Source organism: Onychostoma macrolepis, chromosome 04 (assembly GCF_012432095.1).
Source record: "Onychostoma macrolepis isolate SWU-2019 chromosome 04, ASM1243209v1, whole genome shotgun sequence".
NCBI lineage: Eukaryota > Metazoa > Chordata > Actinopteri > Cypriniformes > Cyprinidae > Onychostoma > Onychostoma macrolepis.
This window is the reverse complement of record NC_081158.1, coordinates 18,001,550-18,029,512: the sequence shown is the minus strand read 5'-3', so window position 1 is coordinate 18,029,512 and position 27,963 is coordinate 18,001,550. Positions and strand designations below refer to the sequence as shown.

At 34.4% G+C, this 27,963-nt stretch overlaps 2 protein-coding genes across 3 annotated transcripts; one reads left to right on the top strand and one right to left on the bottom strand.

The window, feature by feature from the left end:
- Positions 1–25: 25 nt before the first annotated feature.
- On the top strand, positions 26–18,455 carry scyl2 (SCY1 like pseudokinase 2). Its single transcript, XM_058773442.1, is given in 19 exon segments — positions 26–198; positions 2,940–3,135; positions 3,715–3,872; positions 6,583–6,727; positions 8,620–8,769; positions 8,891–9,112; positions 9,449–9,565; positions 9,705–9,830; positions 10,387–10,528; positions 10,531–10,562; positions 12,463–12,585; positions 12,763–12,876; positions 12,983–13,115; positions 13,284–13,402; positions 13,539–13,639; positions 14,812–14,887; positions 14,981–15,070; positions 15,189–15,308; positions 16,120–18,455. Coding segments are annotated over 18 exon segments (2,781 nt in total). The 5' UTR covers positions 26–198; positions 2,940–2,958; the 3' UTR covers positions 16,756–18,455.
- si:ch211-244b2.3 (uncharacterized protein LOC557230 homolog) lies at positions 18,313–27,578 on the bottom strand. Of its 2 annotated transcripts, XM_058773443.1 has the most exons (13): positions 27,257–27,578; positions 26,866–26,940; positions 26,238–26,287; positions 25,944–26,073; positions 25,667–25,814; positions 25,437–25,557; positions 25,210–25,309; positions 23,839–23,944; positions 22,336–22,441; positions 22,053–22,131; positions 20,562–20,625; positions 20,188–20,308; positions 18,313–20,103 (listed from the first exon to the last, which is right to left on the bottom strand). In XM_058773443.1, the coding sequence occupies exons 3-13, from the start codon at positions 26,245–26,247 to the stop codon at positions 20,048–20,050; spliced, it is 1,041 nt and encodes a 346-aa protein (XP_058629426.1). In that variant the 5' UTR covers positions 26,248–26,287; positions 26,866–26,940; positions 27,257–27,578; the 3' UTR covers positions 18,313–20,047. The 2 variants fall into 2 exon arrangements, with proteins under 2 accessions (XP_058629426.1, XP_058629427.1); XM_058773444.1 differs by lacking the exon at positions 26,866–26,940.
- Between the last annotated feature and the right edge of the window lie 385 nt (positions 27,579–27,963).

Sequence of the window (27,963 nt, the reverse complement as noted above, 5' to 3'; positions counted from 1 at the left end):
TTTGAAAGCAGGACTTTTATGGTCGCTTGTTGAGCGGCTGAAGCGCGAGTGTTTCTTCCGGCTTCGCGGCGCGGAATCTCAGGTGTTTTGATGAAGTGTCATGGAGGCTGTTAGCCGCCGCCGCTGCTGACGGTTTACTTACTGTCTAAATCCTGCTTTTAATCACTCGATCTCACTGTCAGCTCCTCTGGTGTAAAGGTAAGACTGAAGTCTCCGTGTTTAAGAGCTGGATATTTATTCTGAAACTCTATTCGGCGGTTATTGATCAGTTCTGTGTAGTGACGCTTCACTCCATTAGCTTTAGCCTGTTAGCTCTCAGCTTAGGTCGTGTTTTATTATATATTTGCACCGTGAAGGTAATAATATGTCTCCGTTTCAGTTAATTTCTCATAGATAGTTAATACATAACACTTTGAGGTTTTGTTGCCTTGAGAAACACAAGTAATATTTACATTGATAGTTAAACGTCTCTGGTTGTGTTTCCAAACCTACTGACAGCATTTTGGGCATCTCATATATTTCAACCTGTATTTTTTAATGTGGTGTCAAAGGTGAAGCGGATGAAGTTTATTCCCTCATTGAATGTCAGTCTGTCAGGTGCTCATTCATAAAACATGGTAAATACGTCACACCCGTCCTTATGACGCCACTGTCTGATTTCCGTCTGACAAACACAGAAATTAATTATAATAATAATACTTAATTGTAGTATATAATATTTATATGTAATTCCATCAATGAAAACTATTAATATTTATAATAATTCAGTCTTTTATGATGTCCTCATTTCTTATTGTTTAATGGTTTAATTTCAGTCTAACTAATTTATGATTAAATGTGGTAGCTTAATTTTTTCTGTTAGTCGGTGGTATTTTAGTATAATTGATTTACTGTTATAGTTTTGATTTATTTAGAATTTCCTTTTTTTTTTTTTTTTTCCTCTAATTTATTCTTTGAGAACCAAAACTTTCTATAGTAATTATTTTAATATTATGACTTTTTATGGTGTTAATTTTAGTTAGCTATCATAATCTAATAGTGCTATTAATAGTACTTCCTACTATTTTACAGAATACTTACTGTAGTAATTACAGTGTATTATGCATAATTACAAGCCATTAATACTAACCTTAGAATAAGTACACATTGTTAATTAATATTACTCTGTATATTAATTCAAATAATTAATCTGTAATAAAGACATCTTAAAGTTTAATCATTGATGTGTTTAGAGCTTTTATTTTTTCAATTGTTTTCAAAGTTTTAATCATTTTTTGTTAGTTTAACATCATGGTAAACGATTATTATTAAATGGTTAATAAGTAAATTATAATAGATGCTGATTTATTAGTATTATTATTAAGTTGGTCAGGGTTCATTTTTACATTTTAAATTTTTATGGTACTAATCTATTTTGTGTGTGTGTGTGTGTTCTGCTTAAAATCCAGCCAGCTAAATTCAGAGCCAAATTAAATTGTGGAAGCAACCATAACAAGAGACTGTTTCATATATTCAGCTGACAGAACAGTGGATTCTTATTCCTCTTCTCCTGCAAACTCTTTGAGATGCTGTCAGCATGAATACGTAGTTTATTTTGAGCCTGGAACACTTGGACCCTGCTGAAAATTCACAGTGACAGATTTTCAGATGCATTTAGGTCTATTATTGTCATTTTATCTTAGCAGTCTACCCGTCGGTATGATTAAATTTGTTAAGTTTAAGATCGGTTGTTACCTTTGAGTTGTTCTCAGAGTGAACATTTAGTGTTATTTTCCCAGAATAAAGCCTGTTATAACTTGAGCTCGGCTGTCAGTCAAAACTGACCTCTGGACAATTCAGTGGTTTGTAAAAAGTTCAACACAGTTCTCTGTGTTGATGGATTGATATTTCATTTTTAAAGAGCCAGTTTACCCCAAAAAGATTCACTTGTTACAAAGTTGTACGCAGTTCTTTGTTCTGTGGAGCACAAAAATGTTGCTGAAAAATGTTTCAGTTTTTTATATATTTAGCGTGAAAGTCAGTGGGCTCCAAAATGTGCATCCCTTTGTTTTGTGCAGACATTTGAGATTTGAACAAATCCTGAACTGTTAAACTAGGTACTCATCCAGTGTTATTTTAGTATTATTTACATATTATTATAATCACTTTTTATTCATGTTTTGATTTAGCTTTTATTGTCATACTTCATTTTAATTTGAAAAATGTTCAGTAATTTATTTACGGTATTTAATATTTATTTAATTTGATTTGTTTCCCATTATTAGTTTATTTATTTCCCATTAGTAGTTTTAGTGCTTCAACCTAAACTAATTGGAAATACTGCAGTGAATTTACATTTCATATATATTATAAATACTGTATATTATATTATATTATATTATATTATATGTGACTCTGGAGCACAAAACTAGTCTTAAGTCGCACAGTTATATTTGTAGCAATAGCCAAAAATACACTGTATGGGTCAAAATTATCCATTTTTCTTTTATGCCAAAAATCATTAGGATATTAAGTAAAGATAAATTTCCTCCCGTAAATATATTAAAACTTAATTTTTGATTAGTAATATGCATTGCTATGAACTTAATTTGGACAACTTTAAAGGCGATTTTCTCAATATTTTGATTTTTTTGCACCCTCAGATTCCAGATTTTCAAATAGTTGTATCTTAGCCAAATATTGTCCGATCCTAACAAACCATGCATCTATGGAAAGCTTATTTATTTATCTCAATTTTGAAAAATTGACCCTTATGGCTGATTTTGTGGTCCAGGGTCATATATATATATATATATATATATATATATGTATGTATATTTGTATTCTTAGTAAATAACAAAAACAATTTTTCACCATGTCTTTGACCAACAGGAAGCATGACAACGTGATGAAATAACTCCTAAAGCCTCCTAACTCAAAATTTCTACTTCCTGTTGCAGGTTGACAGCCAGCAGAATCATGGAGTCCATGCTCAATAAACTAAAGAGCACCGTCACCAAGGTGACAGCTGATGTGACCAGTGCTGTCATGGGCAACCCTGTCACGCGGGAGTTTGAGGTGGGCCGACATATCGCCAGCGGGGGTCCAGGAATGAGCTGGAGGATCTACAACGGCACCAAAAAATCCACCAAACAGGTGTGTGGGTTATTTATTATAGTCACTTCTGTTAGTATTTTTCGTGTATACGGTATCATAGATAATATGACATGATCATGTTTGATGTTGGTAAGTTGTTTACAGTGAAAGAGGAAGCATTTAACCTAGAAAATGCGCAACACAGTTTTATTGAATGATGTAATTGTCATGACTTTACAGAATGTTCACCTTCTCAATCAGGAGAGATCTTGCTTCCTCACATTGCCACAATCTTGCATTTGTTGATCACGTACATTGTTTTTAAATTAATTCGTAGCCAAAATAAAATCATTTAGATGGCTATACAGATGTGGTTTTGTTTGAAGTTGCAAATGATTTGTGGTAGTCTTGGAAGCATCAGTTAGACACAAAGTTCATAGGATTTGCAACGGTCGCTTAGTCGCATCCTGTGTCGCAACGCAACAGCTGTCGCAAAAATGATCAGTATACTAAAAATCGCACGTCCTGCGACGTGACATTCGCTATAGCATTGTTGAAACGATATATCATGCAGCCCTAGTGTGTGTTCAGCCATTAAAAATGTTACACTGCTACAAATTTGCTTTCTGTTTCCCCCAGGAAGTGGCAGTCTTTGTGTTCGATAAGAAGATCATTGATCGCTATCAGAAGTTTGAGAAGGATCAGATCATTGATTCACTGAAGAAAGGAGTTCAACAGCTGACGCGGTTACGACATCCGCGCCTCCTCACGGTTCAGCACCCACTGGAGGAGTCCAGGTGACAACTTGCTACGACACAGACTGTGTTTTAAACCTAGTGAGCTGTCTACATGGACAGCATTTTGCCCAGCTTAGACGAATATGCGTATGATGCCAAAAAATGTTTTCTAGGTCAGCTCATTACTTTTTGAACAAAGCCAGTGTTATCTGCACTGCACTGCACTGAAGCAAAGAATCTACTCTTGATAAAAGAGTTCAGAGCTTTTTCTTTATTTAAGATTTGGCTCCTGTGAAACTACAATCAATATGTGTCTGTGTGGATGCATGAGATCAAAAGCAGCAGTTCGTCTATGGAAAATCTCTCCTGAATAATACATGGATCTCTTAGGAGATGTGAGACTTAAGCTCCATTCCAGAATCTAGTCTTGCTGTCTGCTGTCTGCGGTCTACATGTTATTCTCACTAAACACGATGCATTAAGATTCCAGGACAAGCAATTTGTCTGTTCACACCAGACGCGACAAAGCAACTACAAGACAAGACACAACCAAACCAGTTACAAAATAGAAGAGCATGTGAGCGGGCTATGCAGGCATCAATGAGTAAAATAAAAAAATTAAATTAAATTAAAAAAAAATACACAATCAGTGACTGATAAAATCCTTGTCAACTTGTTTGTTGATGAAGAGTTCACAAAGTTGGACGTACTTGTGTCCTTATTGACTTTTTAACTATTAATGCTTTCACATATTAATAATCACTTATTTTAGTAATCATCCTATTACATATTTTAGTTGTCAAATAAATTATATATCATTTAAAAGCTTAAAATTCATCCTCTGAAAACTGAAATCGGTATTGAAATGGTACTTTAAATTCTTTTAACGGGCTCCTCCCCCTAGTGGGCGGTGTCATATTACAAAATTTGCTATAGTATTTTATAATCAAACCTTTTTGTAATTATGACTATATATATATATATATATATATATATATATATATATATATATATATATATATATATATATATATATATATATATATATATATATATATATGGTTGGAAAGGTTTGTGTCTCAAGGTTGAGCTTTTAATTACTACATAATATTTTTACAGAAGTGCTTAAATTTGTGACATTTAAATGCATTCAAAAATAAATAAATTAGTGCTGTCAAGCGATTCATCGCATCCAAAAAGTTTTTGTTTACATAATGTTTGTGTACTGTGTATATTTATTATGTATATATAAATACACACGCATGCAGTATATATTTAGAAAATATTTACATGTGTATACATTTATATATTTATATTATTATATTTTATATTATATATAAATATATTTAATATATAAACATAACATATTTTTCTTAAATGCATAGATGCATGTGTTTGTATTTATATATACATAATGTGTGTATACTGTGTATATTTATTATGTAAACAAAAACTTATTTTGGATGCGATTTAATCATTTGACTGCACTAAAATAACTAAATAAATTCATTAGAGTTTGGGTGTCAACCGGTGGCTATTTTTCATATGGTGTCTAAACAAAATTTCACTGGAACCTCAATTTTTGTGATATCAACTTCAAATTTGGAACATAACTAAGTTGTTACAAATTTGAAGTTGGTATCACAAAAATTTAGATTCCTGTGAAATGTTTTTGTTTCTTAAATATTTATTTTATATAAAGTAGAAACATTTTAGTATAGTATGATTTCTTTACAGTAAACTTAAATATTTGCTGGCAGTTGCAACGTAGAGCAAATAGAAACCATTTATCCTATATATATTATATACCATAATTCTGTGTTGCTAGTCATACTTCGCTGTCATGGTTAGGATAAAAAAAACAAAAAAACATCTTGCATCAAAAGCAAATAGAGTCTGTTATAATCAGTGTTCACATACTATAGTAATAATTACACATTTTTAATTATCGTTCTAATTCTATGAGAATAGCTTACAGCTATAACGATAATGACACAGAAGAGCAATATAATTTGAAGTAGTTTTTCAGAATGTTTTTCCTCCAGCTGATGAATGATAAAAACCATTGACAGCCAATCAAAATCCCTTGATGCAAACGGGCCACAACTGTCATGGATCTTCAGAAGTGACTGATTTTAAATGCTTTATTGATCATACATGCGCACCACACATTGCATTGCTTTAGTGAATTTAGTGATAAAACAACAAAGTGGGTGCAAATAAACAATGTTGCCAGTGAGCACAATTTGTTCTTTGTCATTTCCCGCCTCACAGTTCATTCAAGTAGCTTGACATTAGCATGTTGCTATGCTAATATCTCGATACTCTAATAAGCACAAAAATTAAAAGTTGTTGCATAAAATATTTTTAAAATCAAATTGTCCTTCACTTCCATGCTCCATCTGCCATCTTTCATGACAAATGTCATTCTAGTGCATTCTGGGATTGCTTTATTTAGTAAGTATGCATGTGATGCTGCTTTAGATATTGGTCAAAATTAAGTATCTTATTTGCATTAATAACTGGATACATGTCTATGATGGGAAATAAAAAACAAATGTTGCCTAGTTGGGCAGCTCACTAGTTTTTGAAACAGACAATCAGTCTTTTACACAAATACTGGAAATATGCAGAGAAAACGGCTATGTATATCTGAAATGTGGCTCAGAAATGTCTCCAAGGTCACAAACACAACCAGTTCCCACTTTCTGTGTTTTTGTCTGTCTGTCATTACTGTTCTCACTGGATGTCTTTGTCTCTTTATCTCTAGAGACTGTCTGGCATTCTGCACAGAGCCTGTGTTTGCCAGTCTAGCGAATGTGCTCGGCCAGTGGGACAACCTCCCTAGTCCTGTTCCCACAGACATCAAAGAATACAAACTCTACGACGTTGAGACCAAATACGGCTTACTGCAGGTGAGGCGTTTCTTTATACATCTAAAAAGAGGTACTTTTTTTTTTTTTTTTCTTTTGAGTTAGTAGAGCCTCTTGTGTAAAAGTGAAATGTCATCTCAAAGTGACAAGGAAAAAATCTGAAACTACAGCTCACACACATTTTACTTAAAGGGATAGTTCACCCAAAAATGAAAATTTGATGTTTATCTGGTTACCCCCAGGGCATCCAAGATGAAGGTGACTTTGTTTCTTCAGTAGAACACAAACGAAGATTTTTAACTCAAACCGTTGCGGTCTGTCAGTCATATAATGGCAGTCAATGGGACCCATGGCTTTGAGAGAAAAAAAACAAACATACACAGACAAAACCAAATTAAACCCTGTGGCTCGTGACGATACATTGAGGTCTTAAGACACGAAACAATTGGTCTGTGCAAGAAACTGAACAGGATTTATATAGTTTTTTTTACCTCTGATCCACCGCAATGCCTGTCCAACTGTCCTGAGCGCGTTCACAACAACCGGCTTTAATTTGGTTTTGTCTGTATGTGTTTTTTTTTGTTTTGTTTTTTCTCAAAGCCGTGGGTACCATTGACTGCAATTATATGACTGACAGACTGCAACATTTTGAGTTAAAAATCTTCGTATGTGTCCTACTGAAGAAACAAAGTCACCCACATCTTGGATGCCCTGGTGGTAACCAGATAAACATCAAATTTTCATTTTTGGGTGAACTATCCCTTTAAAATTTGTATGGCGTATAATGCAATTTAACGAATTTATTTTATTTCTTATATTATTTTAATATAAAATAAAAAAAAAATGTAAGGCTTTCAATGCACTTATGTTTTATTTATTTTTTCCTTTTTATTCGAAACATTCCCAAACGCATTAACTAAATCCTGAAATATCTCGATTCTCACCTTTATAGATTAAGTTAGTATATCTATAGTGGGTGATGGTCAAAGTAGCCTAATAATGTAATCTATTAACTATGCATAAAAACCTGTCTGTTAACTTAATTAACACAGATGGGTGTCATGCCATAACATATTTTTAATTCGTCTGACTTTATATTTAATGTGAATTTAACATTGAAAGTTAATGTGAATAAAAACATTGTAAGTTAGGCTACAAATCATAACACTTTCATTGTACAGAAAGAGAGCAAAGAACAATAAAATAACATTTTCACAGTTCAAGCACTCTCAGAAACTCCAATTAAAATCACTGAAGCTGTTTACACTATGAAATGAATATCTTACAGATTTGTAAACACATTTGAACTTTGTTGTTTCTGACGAGAGAATTCGCCAGAAAGAGGTATTCAGTCAGTGAGCGAGTGAAGAAAACACTGGCATTTTAGCGATGACTCATCTGAACGCCTCTGATTGGTCATTGCATTAATAAGCTCAACAGCATCGTATGGTTATAATGTGCAGTGCTGTAAAAACGCGTCTGTATCTGGCTCAGCGCCAGCCAGCAAACACAGATTTGAATTTAGCGGCTGATGATATGATGCACTGAACGTTCTAATCACGCTGGTGTGATTGTATTAAATATAGAAAATAATAATCTGCTATTTTTTGTCTTTTGGAAACTGCATTCAAATTCCACTTGGCTCAAAAATCTGAGGGGACACGTGCCCCCTCACTTTGAATGGGCATGACGCCTCTGGGACCAAAAACATTCCAGGATAAAAATTATTATTAAAATAATTAAATAATAATTTAAAAAAAAATTGTTTCAGTTAAAATAATGCCTTTTAAATATATATATATATATATATATATATATATTTTTAATAAATATTATTTTACAAAATAACATTTTTAAAGGCAGTGCAGCAAGTACTGCCTTTTTGTTTTAGTTTTGTTTCTAATGAAATAGTTCTCTCTTTGTGTCTCTCTCAGGTCTCAGAGGGTTTGTCGTTCCTCCACAGCGGGGTTAAAATGGTTCATGGTAACTTGTCTTCAGAGAACATCATCTTGAATAAGAGCGGAGCCTGGAAGATAATGGGCTTTGACTTCAGTATCTCCTCTAGTAACCCGTCTGATGCTGAGGTTAGAAGCAGCCATTATTGTCTCTAAAGTCCCAGAGAACAGAAACAAGGCAGTCAGAACATCCTTAGCTCTCTCTGTTGGCTGCTGTCTCTTAACATAGTTATGTATTTCTGCCTTTTAGCCCAAGTATGTTTGTAAAGAGTGGGACCCCAATCTGCCGCCTCTTTGCCTTCCGAACCCTGAATATGTCGCTCCTGAGTACATCCTGTCCGTCAGCTGTGACGCAGCCTCTGATATGTACTCACTGGGCGTATTGATCCACGCCGTGTTTAATGAAGGCAAGCCTGTCTTTCAGGTCAACAAGCAGGACATATTTAAGAGCTTCAGCCGACAACTGGACCAGGTGAAGAGTCCACATAGCAATTTTAATGAATTGTTTTCCTGTTTTAAAGTGCATTGCTTTTTATAGTGTTAAAAGTACATTACATGTATAGTCTTACAAATTAATAGCATTAATAATTGAGCAAATAAGAATGAATGTCAACGATTAATTGGTAATTACCAATATAATAATTAAAATAACAATAATATACTTGGGTAGACTGCATAGGATTAATACCACATCAGAATAGCCTCAACATTAAGCTCTTGCTAGTTATCGTACCCTAAAACTTAATGAGATTCACATGTTCATGGGTTGTCGCAATACTATAATTATGTTCCTCATTCTAATGCGTAGCTGAGCCATCTGAGTCCAGGATTATTGAGTCAGGTCCCAGAGGAGGTCAGGGAACATGTGAAGATGTTGCTCAGTGTCACCTCAAACGTGCGTCCAGATGCAGATCAGATGACAAAGGTCAGATCTTACTGTCTTTGCTGATTTTCTTTTCATTAAAGTATCTGTCCTGAAAGAGAATTACCATACATGATGTTAACATTATGGTTTAAGACTATGAGAATGAAATTCTGAATTTTGAGTGGATGTGTGTGCACAGATTCCCTTCTTCGATGATTTTGGAGCGATGACCCTTCAGTACTTTGACTCGCTTTTCCAACGGGACAACTTACAGAAGTCTCAGTTCTACAAAGGTCTCCCCAAAGTTCTGCCCAAGTTACCCAAGGCAAGAACAAATATATGCACAAAGAAATTCAGCACGAAAATGGAATGGAAAAGGAATTTTTTTTTAACAATTAACAAGTGAAACTAGCAATATTATGATTGGATTGTGAAAAGTAGGCTTTTATTATATATATATATATATATATATATATATATATATTAAAGTATCTGGTAACACTTTAGTATAGGGACCAGTTCCCACTATTAACTAGTTGCTTATTAGCATGCATATTATTAACATATTGGCTGTTATTAGTATTTATAAAGAACATATTCTGCATGACCATATTCTACAGCCCTAATCCTACCCAATACCTAAACCTAACTACTACCTTACTAACTATTAATAAGCAGACAATTAGGAGTTTATTAATGCAAAAATTGTAGTTTATGGTTTGTTAAATAGTGAGAATTGGACCTTAAAATAAAGTGTGTCTCAATATTTGAGGTGTATGCCTGAAATAAATTTAAATGTCACAGGAGTCCAAAGTTCTTTGATGTTTTTGTTCATGTATTTTATGGCACTAAGTTAATTGCCTGTTATTTTCTCTCCTCAGAGAGTGGTAGTATACAGAATCCTCCCGGCGCTCATGTCTGAGTTTGTGAATCCTGACATGGTTCCGTTCGTTCTTCCAAATGTGCTGCTCATCGCTGAGGAGTGCACAAAGGAGGAATACGTCCGCCTCGTTCTCCCAGACCTCACCCAGTTTTCAAACAGCAGGAGCCAGTACAGGTACACACACATACTACTAATGCATTCCCCATCCCACTCAATGCATTATGTACCAGTAAAATTAACCCATGTTATTAATCCAACCTTATGAAACCCATTCCGCCTCCACTCCACATACTAGCTCACATATTAGAGTACTAAGCTGACACTTAACCTTTCTGGCCCTGTCCGCACTTAGTATGGACTTGCAATGGCTGCCACATGCCTGTGTAATCCATAAGGTTAAAATTTGTAATTATTTTTTCTCTTTCATGCTATCAGGCTAGCAACATGGTGAGTGAGGTTTGAACTTTTGTCTTTGTGGTAGTTTATTTCATCGTAATATTTATATTTAGTATCAAACGTAGTATTCGAACAATTAATCACGATTAATCGCATCCAAAATAAAAGTTTTTGTTTACAAAATATGTGTGTACTGTGTAGATTTATTATGTGTATATATAAATACACACACATACAGTATATATTTTGAAAATATTTACATGTATATATTTGAAGAGTTCATTTGCAAAAACGGATTACTCCCCTTTTAAAGGTGCTGTATGTAAGTTTGTGACTGTACTAAAGCATAAAAAATACCAATATGTTTGCAGATATTTAAGAAACATGCGAAGTTAACACTTGTTTATCTGAAAAACAATGCTACAGTCAGTTGTTCTCCTTTGAAAATGTGTGTTCCGTGTTGGAATGTCTATCTCTCTTTTGGTCTGTGTAACCCGCCCACTGCCAGTTTACCCAATTGTATTTCGGCACCATGTTGCCAATTGGCGGAAAACACAGCAAATTTAATTTCAGTCATGGAAGCTGCCAAACAAAAGGGGTAAATTCCTGTTGGTGTTGTCAATCTGGCAACCTGGGGGGCCCGGGCGAAAAAAAAACAAACCTATCCTATATTTTTAATTTGGACTGCAAAACCTAGTTCAACCAATCCTACATACAGCACCTTTAACAATTTTCAAAAATCATGTTTTTTCATAGTGCATTCCAATTAATCTCAATCAAAATGCAGTTGGGTTATTTTGATTAGGTTAAAAAATAACAAAAAAATACAGCTAACTAACACAATAAAACAATAAAAACATGACAACATAATAAAAAAAAAAACATGATTTTTGAATAATTTTGAGTTATCTGTTTTTGCAAATAAACTCTTCATTTATATTAATACAATTTATATGATGAACAAATCTATTTAATATATAAACAAAATATTTATATACATGCGTGTGTGTATTTTTATATATATACACACACATAATAAATATACACAGCACATACTTATTATGTAAACAAACTTTTATTTTGGACTTATGATAATATAAATAGTGCTGTCAAACAATTAATCGTTTGACAGCACTATTTATATTATTATAAGTTTATATTTGTATTTAAAGTATATTAGTTGCACTTGTTTGTTTCCACTGTTTGCACTGATCTTTTAATGTGGTTTTCATGATTCTGTTTGGTTATTTTTTGTTTTGTTTAACATTGTTTTATTTTTATTAGCACTGTTTATCTATAAAGCACTTTTAAAAACAAGAAGTGTTTACCAAAGTTCTGTACAAACTTACTCAGTTTAAAACAATAGACACATAAAAACAAACATAAGACCAACACAATCATAAAAACCTGCTCTGTGTTAAAAGCCAAAGAGTATAGATGAGTTTTGAGATTAGATTTAAAAACAGAAAGTGTTCGGGCCTGCCTAACGTGGAGAGTCGTTTTATTTTAATTTTTTTAAATAAAGAGTTTTTATTTTATCCTTTTGTTTAGCATTGATTTTGTTTTTTTTTTGGTTTTGTGTGTGTGTTTTGTTTAGCTTTCTTTGTTTTTCTAGCGATACATATTCATTTGTTGGCTTTAGAAATCTTATTTCCTTAATTCTCTTTCATATATCCAGATCCTGCTGATATTTCTACAAAAGATGGACCTACTTTTGACCAAAACGCCTCCTGAAGACATCAAGAACAGCGTTCTGCCCATGGTGTACAGAGCGGTGGAGGCCCCCTCTATTCAAATACAGGTGACCACAAAAATTAATTTGCTTAAGTTGTTTTATTAGTGTTTTAATTGATAATCTTCAGTAGCTGTTTATTTGTCCAATTGATGTATTTTAAGGCACCCCAGTAGCTGAATCATTTATTTCAGTGATTTAGGTATTTTAAAATTTTAAACAACTTTTTGTTCTTTTCCTAAACAGGAACTTTGTCTAAATATCATTCCCACGTTTGCCAATCTAATTGAGTACCCATCCATGAAGAATGCACTTATTCCTCGTATCAAATCTGCTTGTTTACAGACATCCTCACTAGCGGTTTGTGTCCTTTTATGTTTCCAGTAACACAAGTGAATATCAGTGATCAGTTTGGAAGAGTAGTTATGAGTTTTGTTTTTCTAAAGATTCATTTCTCCTTTTTCAGGTGAGGGTGAACTCTTTGGTGTGCCTAGGCAAGATTCTGGAATACCTGGATAAATGGTTCGTCATAGATGAAATTCTACCATTCCTGCAACAAATTCCATCCAAGGAACCAGCTGTGCTCATGGGCATTCTGGGTAATTCATTTTGGCTCAAAAGAACATAAAATCATCATAATATAGAAGTCCTTACAACATCTTTGTCTGCATTTTTGTTGAATTATTCCTTATTTGAAATAGAATTTCCAGCATTACCTTAATCTACGTTTCCTTTAAAGGTGATATATATAATGTGTCACTTTTTAGGTATTTACAAGTGCACTTTCACCCATAAGAAACTGGGCATCCCAAAAGAGCACCTGGCTGGAAAGAGTTTACCTCATCTGGTCTCACTTAGTATTGATAACAACCTTAACCTTAACCAGGTGAGAACACATTCACTCTACACATAAACTGTTCTTGTTCATACACAGAATATGAACTTGATTCAGTGTCACTTCAGCTCAGTTGGATAGATTCTGTTCACACATTTTTAAACCGTTTTCTGTCTCTGTGTTTCAGTTTAACTCTTTCATGGCTGTGATCAGGGAAATGATGAATCGCATGGAGGTGGAGCATAAGACCAAATTAGAGCAGTTGCACATCATGCAGGAGCAGCAAAGGTGCCATTTCAGTTATTTCTCTGTTCACTGTGTTTATTCCTTCTTAAAATGCAGTTTTATTAATAAAAGATTCTGTTTTTGCATTTACACGACAGCAGTGAGATTCTACATCGAGCTGTTCACATTCTTAGATTTTGCCGACTGTTAAGTGGACTGTTTTCATCATTAAGCCTGGTCCACACTACAGTTTACTCTGCCCACTTAAACAGGCTGTCTGATAGATGTAAACTCATAAATATAGTAGTGCTGTCAGTTGATTTAAAAAAAAAAAAATTAACTAATTGAAATCGCACATTTTTTTTCTGAAATTAATCGTGATTAATCCCACCTAACATTTAAAGTTTTTATATTGCAATAATTTCACATTCAGTCTTCAAATTAATGTAGAAACAACATGAAGACAGTTTTTAATATTTTTTTACTTTTTAATACTTTATTATTAAAATAATAATAATATTTTAATACATTTTTAATGGCATCGTTTTTTTATGACAGAAGGCGAATATCATTGATACTACTGATGTCCCTAGGAAATTGTTATTTTTTTTCTAATGTTTAACCATAGACTATAGCCAGTATAATTGAGAGTTATCACTTTTAACATTTATTAGACTTTAAAATAACTTCTAGTTTAAGTTAACTTTAAAACAATCATCACTTAACTCATTATAATAAATGTCATACTTGTGCCCTTCAGCAATACAGAAATGGAGTAAAGTTATCAAACACTAAATTCTAAATTAAAAATAGAAGAATCCTTCAAGCTACAAAGCTACTTTTTCTTTTGTTCTTTGATTTAATAGACATCACAGCAGCTGGTTATTAGGGTATTTGGCTGCTATTACTTTAAGAGCTCCCGCTGCTGAACGTGACGTGGATCTGACGCGCATGTTCGTAGTTTCATTCGTGCTTTATTTGAAATGATACCGGCTACAGTGTAACAGCTGACAGGAAAATAAATTTTTACTGACATGATATGACCTGACAACATCTCATCTGAACCCTAGCTCCACCCCAGCGTTAACTGCGTTAAATATTTACTGTAAAACTGTAAAAATTTATCTCCTGCGTTAACGCACTAAATTATAGTAATTTTAACATGGCAAGACCACAACATTGTCCATACAAACAGTTGTTGACGTATGATTAATAAAGCATTGTGTCTTTTTCAGGAGTTTAAACATAAACCAGATGAACCAATCAGAGGAGACTAAGAACACACCCAGCCCAGCCACACAAGTCAGAGATGTGAGTAAATACACCTGTTGAATATCCAGCAACCAAATGTTGCCACACTGCGAAATGAACTGTAATTGTGTGTTTTTCTTTGCTTTCTAATAGATCGATGAGATGTTTGGTGGCAGTTCAGGAAGTGCAGGTGTGAATGGTAAAGAGAACGGTTCCTCGTCAACCGTTTCACAACCCTCACGAGTGAGTACATCTTATTGATTTAGAATATTTTGGGATTGCACGTTTTTCTGATGAACTCAGATGGTTGTTGACATTACACGTGGTTGATGTACTAACTGTTGTTTGGGGTAATGTTCAGGTGTCTCTCACCCTGGAAGAAAAGCAGCGTTTGGCTAAAGAACAGGAACAGGCTGCCAAACTAAGAAGCCAGCAGCCACTGGCTCCACAGAGTGTCAAACCAGCCACAACAACACCTCAGGTAACACGCACACTGTACAGAGGTATCATAGGAAACCTATTGTCACTTTCACACACGGAAATTATTTTTGCAGTTAAATTACTAGATTACATTTTCCTGTGTAAGGTAAAGTATCTCATATTTACACTAGCATTCACTTTGTATTATTTGTCATTGTATCTGTACCGGAAGCTGCATGTCACCTCAGAATGTTCAGTCATCTAATAATAATTTGACGAGTTTTATTTTTTATTAAAAAATAATTTCACACATTGTCAGTGTTGCTACTAATTTAATGATTTAAGGATGACTACACCACTTGTAACAATTAAGACAAAATTAATAGAATAATTCCCTTGAAAACAGTTGATTTACAAAACAACTGTATGTTACAATACTGTTCACTCATTGCATGATTACTTGAATACAAAGAGTCCTATGTACTTGTGACCTCTAAATGGGAAAATGCTATTGCATGTATCACAAAGACTGTATGTGTTACAGCAACCAGTGATAACAGATCTTTATGGGAAATGGAGAGTCACATTTTGCTGGTTGAAGTACTATCTTTTTATATTGCTTGACTTTTATAGTTAAACAGTCTCCCTACACTCTAAAACTGCTTTTATAATTGAATAATTGAAATCGAATTAAAATTTTTAATTTTACAAGAAGTATCCGATTCCTGATCTTAAATACGATTCTGGAATTGGTTTTCAATTCCCAACCCTAGTGAAAAGGGTGCATTTTGATTTTGGGACGTATGTACTGTAACTAAAGAATTTCTTTTTTTTTTTTTAAATACTTATTTTATTGATTTTTATTGTTCAAGGCAAAGGATCTGACCAGCAGTCTTCTGAACAGCATGACATCTCTGAACAACTTCTCTTTGAACTCTGGGACCAGGACGATGCCCATACAGGGCGGCACTATATCCTCTACCTTCCCAGCTGTACCCACCATGGGTGGAATGGGCACCATGGGCGTCAGCAATGGTTTCAACTCGCCCATGGGATTCCAGACGGGAGGTATGGGAATGGGCATGAGACCCGCTGCTCCAGGCCTCTACGGAGGCTTGGCCACCACTACCAGCGCTCCAAATTTCGGTGCCCTCACCCAGAACCAAAACCAACCCAGCAAGCCCGCAGACATGTCCGCCCTAGACTCCCTCTTCTCTTCTAGCAAACCCAAAGTCAGCATGAACCAAATGACCCCTAAACCGGCCCCAGGAGCCACTGCACCTTCCCCGTGGCTCAATCAGTTTGGTACAGGCCAACCTTCCCAGACTGCACCCATGCAGGCGACTCCGATGAGGATGACGGGAGTTCAGGGTGGTTTTGGAATGCAAGCAAACCCGTTCTTCAACCCTCAGAACTTCTCGCAACCTGTGGCCTCTTCAACAGTGAACGCTGGGGTGATGAAGCAAAGCGCTTCAGTCAACAATGATCTTAAGGACCTCTTCGGATAAAACATTTGCCTTTCGTTCGCGTTCCCCCTTTTGTGGGAATCAAAACGAAACAACATCAGCAGCGACGATGACAGTCAAAATTTGGTTGGATGGTTGGACATGGAAGACATCTTTGGAAGACAGCGTTTAAAAGTTATTCTGGTTTGTTTTGACTTTTTTTTTTGCCCTTTCAATGGTGTGCTTATCTTCTTGAGTGAATCGACGGCACCAAACAAACATCATGTTTCACAGAAAGCTTGGGCTCTTCCACCGAAAGCTGCTTCAATCGGTGGATGCCTTGCATTCGTTGTATCGTTGGACTTGACAAACTCAAGCACATTTGGTTTCATCTCCTTTTTGCTTGAGCCTCATGTTCACCTCTGACTTCCTCTACCAGAGCAAACGTCATCGATGGCCTTCAGGATTTGCTGTTTTGCTGATGGTGTCTGGCAAAAGGAAGTCTCGATCATGCGATAAGAAAGGAAGAGGTGGCACAGTCCATAGTTTGGGCCGGAATGAGTGTTTTTATATTTGTGTGTATATAATGTATCTGGTGATTGTTTGAGTTTCATACTGATACATGATCCACTGAGGTAAAATATCTTAAAGGAAGGACACCGTCTTCATACTGTAGGTGCACTAAATGTAATAGAGCTAAAAAATATATATTAAAAAATGTAGGTTCTGAGATGTTGTTGGGATATTGTCAGTACTTTAAAGTGAGTTTGTGTAAAACAGAATCCATGGGCTTCATTCATGAAACACCTAGCAGGTTTCTTTCTTTCTTTTTTTTTTTTTTTGTGAATTTCTTGTTTGTTAAACTCTCTCTCGGAAAAAGGGTCATATTTTAAAAGACAAAGTCAAATGTGCTTAATTATAAATAAATATGCATTACTGTAATATAATAATAAAGATTTAGCTCTATACCTAACTTCGTATACTAATTTGCGCATTTAGGTTTGGGGATAAAATGCGTTTCCTATAGTTATTTGGATAAATTGCAGCTATAAATGGTAAATTGTAGCATATTGTGTACAACCAAGTTGTAACAGAAGTATGTGTTTCATGAATGAAGCCTGATACATTTGTTTCCCTTTCGGTTCTCTGTTGTTATTTCCTACCCTGTGTTTGTTAAATCTGTATTATCTTGTAATGTTGTGTTTCTTGGGGAAGTTACGGATCATTACATTAGGTCCACTTTTTTTTTTGTTTGTCTGTTGTCATCATATGGGCAGTTTCCTGTTGTAGGAAGTGACCAATTGAATTCCTTATCATGCGATTCCATATCATGACCAAACACCGCTGCAACACAGCAAATCACCAAAATGTGTATTATTTCTGGAAAAAACATGAATGAAGTGTACAGTAAATGTGAACTGCCACTTAAGGGTTTTTTTTTGTTTTTGTTTTTTTAATACTGTTGCAAGTGAATGACGTTCCTGAGGAGAATCTTTATTAACCAGACAGGTTTTATTCAAAGGGAATGTTTTTCCTGGTCTTATGAATGAGAGGCCTTATGTTGAGAGTTGTGCAATAACAGGTATGTGATGGAGATTGTGAAAAAACTTTCTGTATGAGTGTTTCACTACATGCAGTTTTCAAATAGTCTCGATTAATGTAGATAAAACATCTGGATTGTTTTGATTTAAAAAAAAAATGTGAACTGGATGGTTGGAAAGATGGTGATTTTGGAATCAAATAAATTGATTATTTAAAGGGTATTTATTTGTATTTTAAAGGTCCGTTATTATTGAAGCATAGAGGATGTTATTGAAGCATATGGCACCACAGATAGTTTAGAAGTAGAAAGAATGGAAATCATTGTAAAATAATTTTACTAGTCTTTACTGAGTGGTAACTGAATTTATACAATTCATCAGACTGACATTGAAAATATTCATTAGTGCATATAATGAAGCCCCCCCCCCCCCAAAAAAGTAAATACAATGCAATTAAAAAGCTTAATGTGTAATGGTAGTAAATCAATTTTTTAACCCCTTAACTGTCACCCCCATTTTTGAACGTATACATGAAAGTGCACTATCCAAACTTAAATTCTTATAATTCATGAATGCTTTGTAATACAGACATAAGGTTGGACTCTTTTTAAAGAGGACAATCAGCAGATTACTGCAAAAGTGGAATTATTTTAAAATATGAAAGCATCAAAAAGTTATAGAAGTTTAAATTTACTGTAAAGAAAATACAAAATATGATATATTTTATATAAAATAAATATTTTACATAACAGGTTTTACTCTAAAATTGGCATAAAATTAAAGCCTTATGTCTCAATAAGTTATGTTCCAAATTTGAAGTTGATATGAGAAAAATTGAGGTTCCTGTGAGATTTTATTTAGGGCGTCATACCACAAACAGCCACCGGGTGCCAATCAACTCCATTGAATTTTTTTTAATGCATTTTTCTGTCACAAATGTCTAAATTTCTCTGTCAATATTACTCCGATCACAAAAAGACAACCAAATATGGAATCCTGAGAGTCAGACCTTACCGGCAATATGTATTTTGTTAAGATTATAAAAGGTTTTGATTCTAAAAGACCGTAATACATTGTGTAATATGGCACTTGACACCGCCCACTAAGGGGGAGGAGACTGCCAAAAGATTTTAAAGTACAATTTCCATGGTAAAGCAATGTCCGATTTGAAAATGGTTTTCACAGGATGAATTTTGAGGTTTTAAGCTTTCAAATCATATATAATTTATGATAACTTAAATATTTGATAGAGAAAAAAGACAACGAAAAAAAGAGCGCCAAGCGTCCCACAGGTGACAGTTAAGGGGTTAAACAATTTTAAAAATGTAAAAAGTTATAATCAAGATGGAAGTCATGGAAAAACTCAAAGAAAATGAATTTGTCAGTAGGTGTCAAAGCTGTGCATGGATTATTAGGACTTCACAAATATTGTAAACGTTTTTTTTAATATATAATGACTCCCATAAAATTAATCGGCAGTTTAAAAAAAAATTTAAAATAAAAAAACCTTGAAAGCTGTCATAAAATGTATTGCACAGGAAAAGCAATCTTCAAATCATAGTAAATGCATTGAAAAGAAAAAATATAAAGAATAGAACAATCACCATGAGAACCACTTTTTATAGCAATTAATAAAGCAATATAGGCACATGGGTTAGCATGGACAAATTGAACATAATTTTGATATTTGGTATCACACTTTCTGAGAATGGCCAGCAGACATCGTGTGAACCGGCGTCCTGAGATCATTCATATAAACTAAAGCTACAAGTACATATTAAAGTAAACAAAAAGAGGCAGGTGAGGTCTTATTGCTAAAGGCGGCGTACAGATCTTGTGGTGTTAGTGGACTGGTTGGTCTGGGTCATGTCTGCAACAAAACACAAGTGACTTAAACATTTGTACTAAAATAACATGTATTTCTGTAACATGTATAGTCTGTGCATTCACACACCTGAGAAGTCTATCTCGTAGTTAAATCTGCCCGCTCTGAAACTCATTGTCCCAGTGGAGTCCTGCTGGTACTCTGCTTCAATATCTTGACTTGACACACTGCAACATCCCCGAGAGCCACCCTACACAAAGACAAAGACAAAGTCCAAGTTTCTGACGCAGAACGCAAAAGGTGTGACTGACGTAGTGTTGCACAAGAATACAGCATGAAAGCCACATTAGACCTATTTTTGTAAACTGCTGTTTATTTTTCTGAATAAATCACCAATGAATTCATTCACTAGCAAGATACCCATAAAACCACTGAACTTCTCAAACCATCATTTCAAATATTAATAATAAATGTATATAACATTTTTTGTAAGGGTTTATTACTTTAATATAGTCCTTCCATTGGCCATCCATGTCTTTGAACTGCCAGCGAGCTTGTGACGATGTACTGCAATAAGAGAACAGTATTTATATTTGAATGCACACATAACATCAATAATAAAACCGATATTTTATTTTATTTTACAGAAGCAATCCATTTTATGACAATATTTTGAGACTTTCTTAACTACGAAATGTATGGAAGCTTATTTCCACCACGGAATACAAATATAAAAAAAAGGTAATTGCAAATTTTAATCTCACATTCAGGCCTTTTTAATTCTGAATTATTTCTGTGAAATCCGAGTTTACATCCCGCCACACCCCCCCGACCTGATCGTATACACATGATATTTTACACATACACAGAATTATGAGAAAAAAGTAAGAATTGTGAGATATAAACTTGCAATTTTATGAAAAAATTAATAAATAAAAGTTGTAATTTTGAAATAAAAGGTGTTTTATATATATATATATATATATATATATAAATATATATATTAGTGGTGGGCATAGATTAATTTTTTTAATCTAGATTGGAATTAATCTAGATTAATCTAGATTAAAATGGCTCATTTGAATTCTGCCAAGTAGATCAGAATAAATTCACAACTAGCAGTCATCAAGAATTTTATATTGATAATAACATTGAAGACATTGTATGATTATTCCTTAAAGATAAGGTTTTAATAGTTTTAGTAGTAGTAGCCTATTACGTTCTGCCCAATGTCTTCAAGTGAAACCGAACTTTTATTTTGACGGGTTGCCGTGAGGATAGTTTTTCTCAAATGAAACGCTCGAATGCTCATGAAGTGACTCTCAGAGCAGTTCTGGAGATGTTGTTCATGTATTTATGTCCTCATTTAGTGAGACGACAGACGTTAATATCGCCGCAAGCGTCACGCGGGCTTCTGTATGAGTAGTGAACAAACCCGTGCGTCTGCGCCATACATTAACACAGAGACACACAGAAGTCATATTTAGATAGACGTTTTGCGGCTTAATATTTACAAATAGGAGTGGGAGTGTGCTTACTTGTGTGTGCGCCACGCTTGTTTGTGTGTGTGTGTGTGTGTGTGTGCGAACCGGGGCGGAACTCCGCTGTGCGCGCGATACAGAGAGCGACCATGTAACGTAGAGACAGAAATGACTTGCCGATTTCCATTGGGAAGCTTCTTAAAATAAATTTTCCTGAAGCAAACCCGGCTTCATAGCTGCATCCATGTTAGCACGCATACACACAGGTTCGAAGACTCGTTCTCGCCCCCTACAGTGCAATTCGGCTAGGTATACATCCGCGCTAAAATATCAAGGTGAAAGTCATCATAGCTTGCGTAGTATAGACCCAGCTCCCAACCCAACTTTGAGAATAGATTAACGGCGATATTTTTTTTATCGCCCGATAAGAGTCTCACGTTAACGCAGCACGTTAACGCCGATAACGGCCCACCACTAATATATATATATACACACGTACACACACATTAATACCTGTTTGTTGGCTGGATTCCACTGGCAATTCTCCTGACAGCTCTATTTGTACCATATTTGTTGTTCACTTGATACATTCCTGTAAACATGAAGTTGTGACATAAAGACTAGCCTACACAACAAGTATGCAGTAACCTTGACATCAAGTTTTCAACATTTCTCTTCGTATGAAACATTCCCTAACAGACATTTTGGAACAAAAGGCTTCTGCTTCTCCTTGTGTTAATAGTACACTGCAGACTTCTACATCTGAATATTTTGATTATGTCTTATTGTATCTTACCACTAAAGTAAAGAGTGTAAGAGAATCGTCTGACTGTGAACGAAACTTGGCACTGTGGGTTAAGCTGATACAACCTCTCGATTTCTGCACTATCCAGCGAACATCCCTGTAGACACACAAAAAAAGTCCAATGAACTGTTTGGTTAACGTCAAGTTCACATTAAATAGAATAAGTGGAATCGGATGTTTTAAAGGGGTAGTTCACCCAAAAATGAAAATTCTGTCATTAATTACTCACCCTTGTGTCGTTCCAAACTTGTAAGACTTATCTTTAGAACACAAATAAAGATATTTTTGATGCATTCCGAGAGCTCTCTGACCCTCTATAGACAGCAAGGATATTACCATGCTCAAGAAACGTAGTAAGGACATCGTTAAAATAATCCATGTGACATCAGGGGTTCAACCGTAATTTGACTAAGCTACAAGAATACCTTTTGTGCGCAAAGAAAACAAAATTAACAACTTTATACAACATTTCGTCTCCTCCACGCAGGGCCGCTGCTGGCCAAATGGGTGCCCGCGTGCTCCGCGTCACCCTATAGCGCCATTTTGTAGAGTATCACATACATAAACAACGCATGCAGTTCTGTGTCAGCAGCACCGTACGCAGATACGCTGTTTACGTTGTTTACGCTTTGATCTGAACGTAAACAATGTATCCACGTACATACGTTGTTACGTATGTGATACTCCCCAAAAAGGCACTGTAGGGTGACGCAGAGGAGAAGAGTTGTTGAATAAATTAATGTTATTTTTGTTTTCTTTGCGCACAAAAAGTATTCTCGTAGCTTCGTAAAATTACGGTTGAACCCCTGATGTAACGTGGATTATTTTACCTAGGGGTGTAACGATAAATCGATTAATGGATCGATTCTGTGATTTTCCTAATGCATCGCGATTCTCTCTTGAATCGATTCTGAACTTTTTCTTTTTAACAGCAGATGGCGCTCTAGGCTAGTTTTTAACTGCACACTCAAATGCTCACGAAGAAGACCGCTTGTGCGTTCAACTGAGTAGTTAAATGTACTTTTATGATGCAAGATTAATGTAAACACAACCCACTGTGAACACTCTTGTAATTCGCTTCAACCTTTTTGAACTTTATGAATGATTATTTTAAGTTCAAGTGGTGTGTGTGTGTGTAAGGAACTGAAAGCAAGCTGTTTCTAAAGCATGCAGTGCCACCTGCTGTTAAAACTAAGCTCAGAATTGATTTCAGAGAGTATTTTGATGCATTAGATTAATCGATTTATCGTTACACCCCTAATTTTACAGATTTCCTTGCTACGTTTTTGAGCCTTGATTGTGTTAGGATCCTTGCTGTCTATGGGAGGGTCAGAGAGCTCTCAGAATGCATCAGAAATATCTTAATTTGTGTTTTGAAGATGAGCAAAGGTTTGGAACGACATGAGGGTGTGTAATTAATGACAGAATTTTCAATTTTGGGTGAAATATCCCTTTAACAGTGTTGTTAGGTTGAGCATAGACACTAGAACTCACTGGTTTCTGGTACTCGGTCCAAATACCCTCATCACCCATAAACTCCCAGATGTAATGAGAGGAAGAATTTGAAGGGTTTGCAGGGGGAGAAGCCAGAGTCGGTAAACTACATGTGATAAAAAGAAAGCAAAGGCTTTGGTGTTTGTTGACAAATACAGTTTTAAAGATATAGGGAATTCTTCATGAAAAATGAGATAAAGGAACTTCTATAAATAGTTGATTAAAACATACAAATAATTGATAATACAGTTGATTAAACACATCGTACATAATTGTTGTGAAAAATTTATATTACTACATAATATTGTAAATTGACTTCTTGAAGTGTAAACACTGCGACTTTAAAAATCTTCTTATATAAATTGTTGCATTCAATTTACATAATGTTTGTACAATTTGTAACAGAAAGTCGTATATTGGGTTCCTGAAGAGTATGAGTACTAATATTGCTATAAAATTCATAAAACTATTCTTGCATGCGTGTCTTAGTTTATGTAAGAAACAATTTATAAACAGAAACATTTGTGAAAAGTATAAATACTGTGGTGGTTTAAGAATGTTAAATAATTCTTATATAATTGTTAAATTTAATTTATACAACAATTTTTTCATGGACAGTTAATTTGTACGTTGACTTTCTGAAGAGTGTAAACACTGGAGTTTATAAGATTTTGTAAAAACTATTCTTGCTCATTCAATTTACAAAAATGCTTATGAACAATTTATACATAAATTTGTATGTAAGCTTCCCATGTTGCTATAAGAATTTGAAAAAAAACATTCTAACATAAGTCAAATTTAGTTTACATAAGAATAATTTTATGAACGATTTAAAAATAAATTATTAGGTTGGTTTCTTGAAGAGAATAAATAGTGATGCTATTAGAATAAAAAAAAAAAAAACATCTTATATGGATGTTGCATTTCATTTTGAAATGAATGATTTAAAGGAAAAAAAGGTGACTTTCTGAATACTGTGGAGTTATTAGAATTTATTTAAAAAAAAAAAAGTTCTTAACTACACATTCAATTTACACAAAGTTTTTATGAACAATTTATACATAATTTCGTAATTTGAAGAGTGCAAATACTGTGGCACTACAAGAATAAAAGCATTTTTACATTTAACAATGCCACTTATAATTTTTCTATAGAGTATAGTTTCGAGAATATTTTTGACAATAGTTTCACACACACACATTGTTACGATATGACTTCGTAAAACCATTCTAACATAAATTATTGCTTTCAATGCAATAATTTACGCAAGAATGAATTTACAAACAATTTACACTGTAATTCATTCTGCTATTCCGTGAATAAAGCCAAACCAGAGGCAATAAGTCACAACTAGAATTAATAAAGCGATACCTGTTTTGATTACTGCTGTTGTCCATTACTACTTCATTGAATTTTGGCCGCCGTCTCACTTTCCTCAACATGTATGTGGACAGATTGGTTTGAGTCATAGCTACAACATTCCAAAAAACACATAAAAACTATTTCTTACACAGGAAGTTAGTGGTTCTTAATTTCAAAAGAAATACGCTAAAATATTGTGTCTTAGCCATGAAGGTCAGTCTAATTTGTTTACTTACCAGTAAAGTCCACTTTGTAAGTCATGCGTCCTACTGTAAACTGGACTGAGCCCCTTGGGTTTCTGTTGTACTGCTGCTCTATAAAATCACTTCTAATCGAAGATGACCTCCCACCCGATCCCTACCGAAATAAGAGAGAAAACTAAATAAAGGGTTATAAATGGACTATAAATGTATGTTATATTTTCCGTATGTTGGTTTAGTTGGCAGAGATTTGTAGAACCACTTACATGAGATCCATATTCACACCAGTGACGGTTATCTTCGTAGTACCAGCCTATTACTTCTTTCTGGTTAGGAGACAGCAGCGTATTACGCCGTACACAAGTGAAGGCAACACCGTCGACTGTCATTTCATCAAAGTCAATAAAGGCAGGCCTGTGCAGTGAATGGAAAAAGCTATTTAATATTTAATAATATATTCTTAATTTGATGATAATAATGCTTAATACTTATTAAAATACTGATAAGATTATATCTTTAATGAATTTGTTGAAGACAACTTACCCCTTGTTAAGGTTTAGGGTGATCCCATTCGCCCCTGGCTGACAGTAATGGGCTTCAATGACAAAATCATTAAAGATAGAAACCCACTGTTGTCCATTAAAAAGCTGCCACTCGAAGTGATTACCTGCGGCTTTAAATTAATGGATGAATGACAGACTGAATGAATGAAAGAATGAATCAATGCAATAAAAATGAGCAATTAGTCAATCGCTTGGTATGGAAACTACTTTGGGAATGTGAAACTTTGGGTAAACTGAAACCAACAAAAAATGATGAATAAGCCGACAGACGTACCTGCTGCCATGTTGTTAGATAATGCTGTTACTTCTCCCTGAAGTGTTTCCCTGAAGTGAGATTTTAATATGACATTGAAACTTGTATTGCTTTGTTACATAAATATTACTCTTACATCTCAGCAAAGCAGCATTGGGGAAAGGTTTTTTTTTTTTTTTTTAAAGTAATGCATTACAATATTGCTTTACTCCATGAAACAGTAACTAATTGCGTTACTTTGTTACATTTTTTTGGAAAGTAATGCGTTACATTACTTTTGCATTACTTTTTGTTACCTGGGCTGGGCTTGCTTATTTATTTTTTAATAACAAGAAACCCAAGAGTTATATTTTTGTCAAATGTAAAGGTCCTTTCACAATAAAAGTGAAATTAATAAGCCTCAGGCTGAAGAAAGTGCCTCTGCCTTTGCACCTCACCAGTGAATACATGGGAAAACAATTTGAAAACGTTTATTAGTTAGCTTACTTGAAAAAGTAATCTGATTACTAATTCGCGTTAATTGTAATGCGTTACCCCCAACACTGGAGCAATAGACTATGTGAAAAATGGCATACTGGATCAAACTGAATCAATCTACAATCACACGATTCAAAAAGGTAAATTACTGTAGAATAATTGTGTCACCCACCTAAAGCATAACAGCTGACATCATATTTAAGGTCATAATTCATAGCTCCTCTTGCTTAAATTCATCTTCACACTTCTAAACAAAGAGACATCATACCTTTGCGTCACATGTCAGTCCAACTTTGCCTTTCTATGAAACGTTTCCTGTTTACAGTTTGACTAAAATGCATTCTTGTAAGATTTCAAACGTTATATCAGATAACGTGTTAAAAGTAAACGGCGTAGATCCATCTCAAGCTAAATTAGGCTACATACAATTTAAAATACGTTGGAATATCCTCTCGGAAAGGTTACAATGTAAACAAAACTATTTTAGCTGTTATTGGACGCTTTCAGATCTGTTCTTAAGTAATGTGGTGAAATTATTCTTGTAGAATGATTAGTCTACTTACCAAATATGGTTCAAACACTGGAATACATCGATAGCGGATTAAAAACCTAAAATACGTATTTGTCAAATAAACGTACTACTGTCGAATGTTTTGCCAGGACAGAATTTAAAGTGCTTCACTCTGAGCCGCTGTGACACACTTTCGGTTTCTTTTCAGACTCTTGACTCGTGTTTTCCAAAACAAGCTTCACTACGAATGATCAATGTGAACAAACAGGATGCCTACGCGCTGTAGTAGGCGGTAATAAAAAATTAAATAAATATATAAATAAATAATATATTATTGGGTGTGTCTTCAACCTTGGGGCACTTTTTCCTACTATGTAGGTCTATTGGAATATATATATCTACCATTTAATATTCTTTTTGAGAAAAGTATTTGTGTCAATTGTTCAAAAATTACCAGCACACCCAATAGCCTAATGTTTTTAGTGTAGGCCTACTTTTTTTGGGGGAGATCAAGGTTCATATTATTGGTAAATGTATATTTTTTTCCCAATCAATTTGTAATTTTCTTAGTTACTAAAATTATTAACACACACACACACACACACACACACATACATACTTACATATATATATATATATATATATATATATATATATATATATGCTAATGCATAAATTTAGAAAATGCTTATAACAAATTTTATCACCAAATGCTGTTAGACACCATAACTTAATATGCGATTAAAATTATAATGTGGT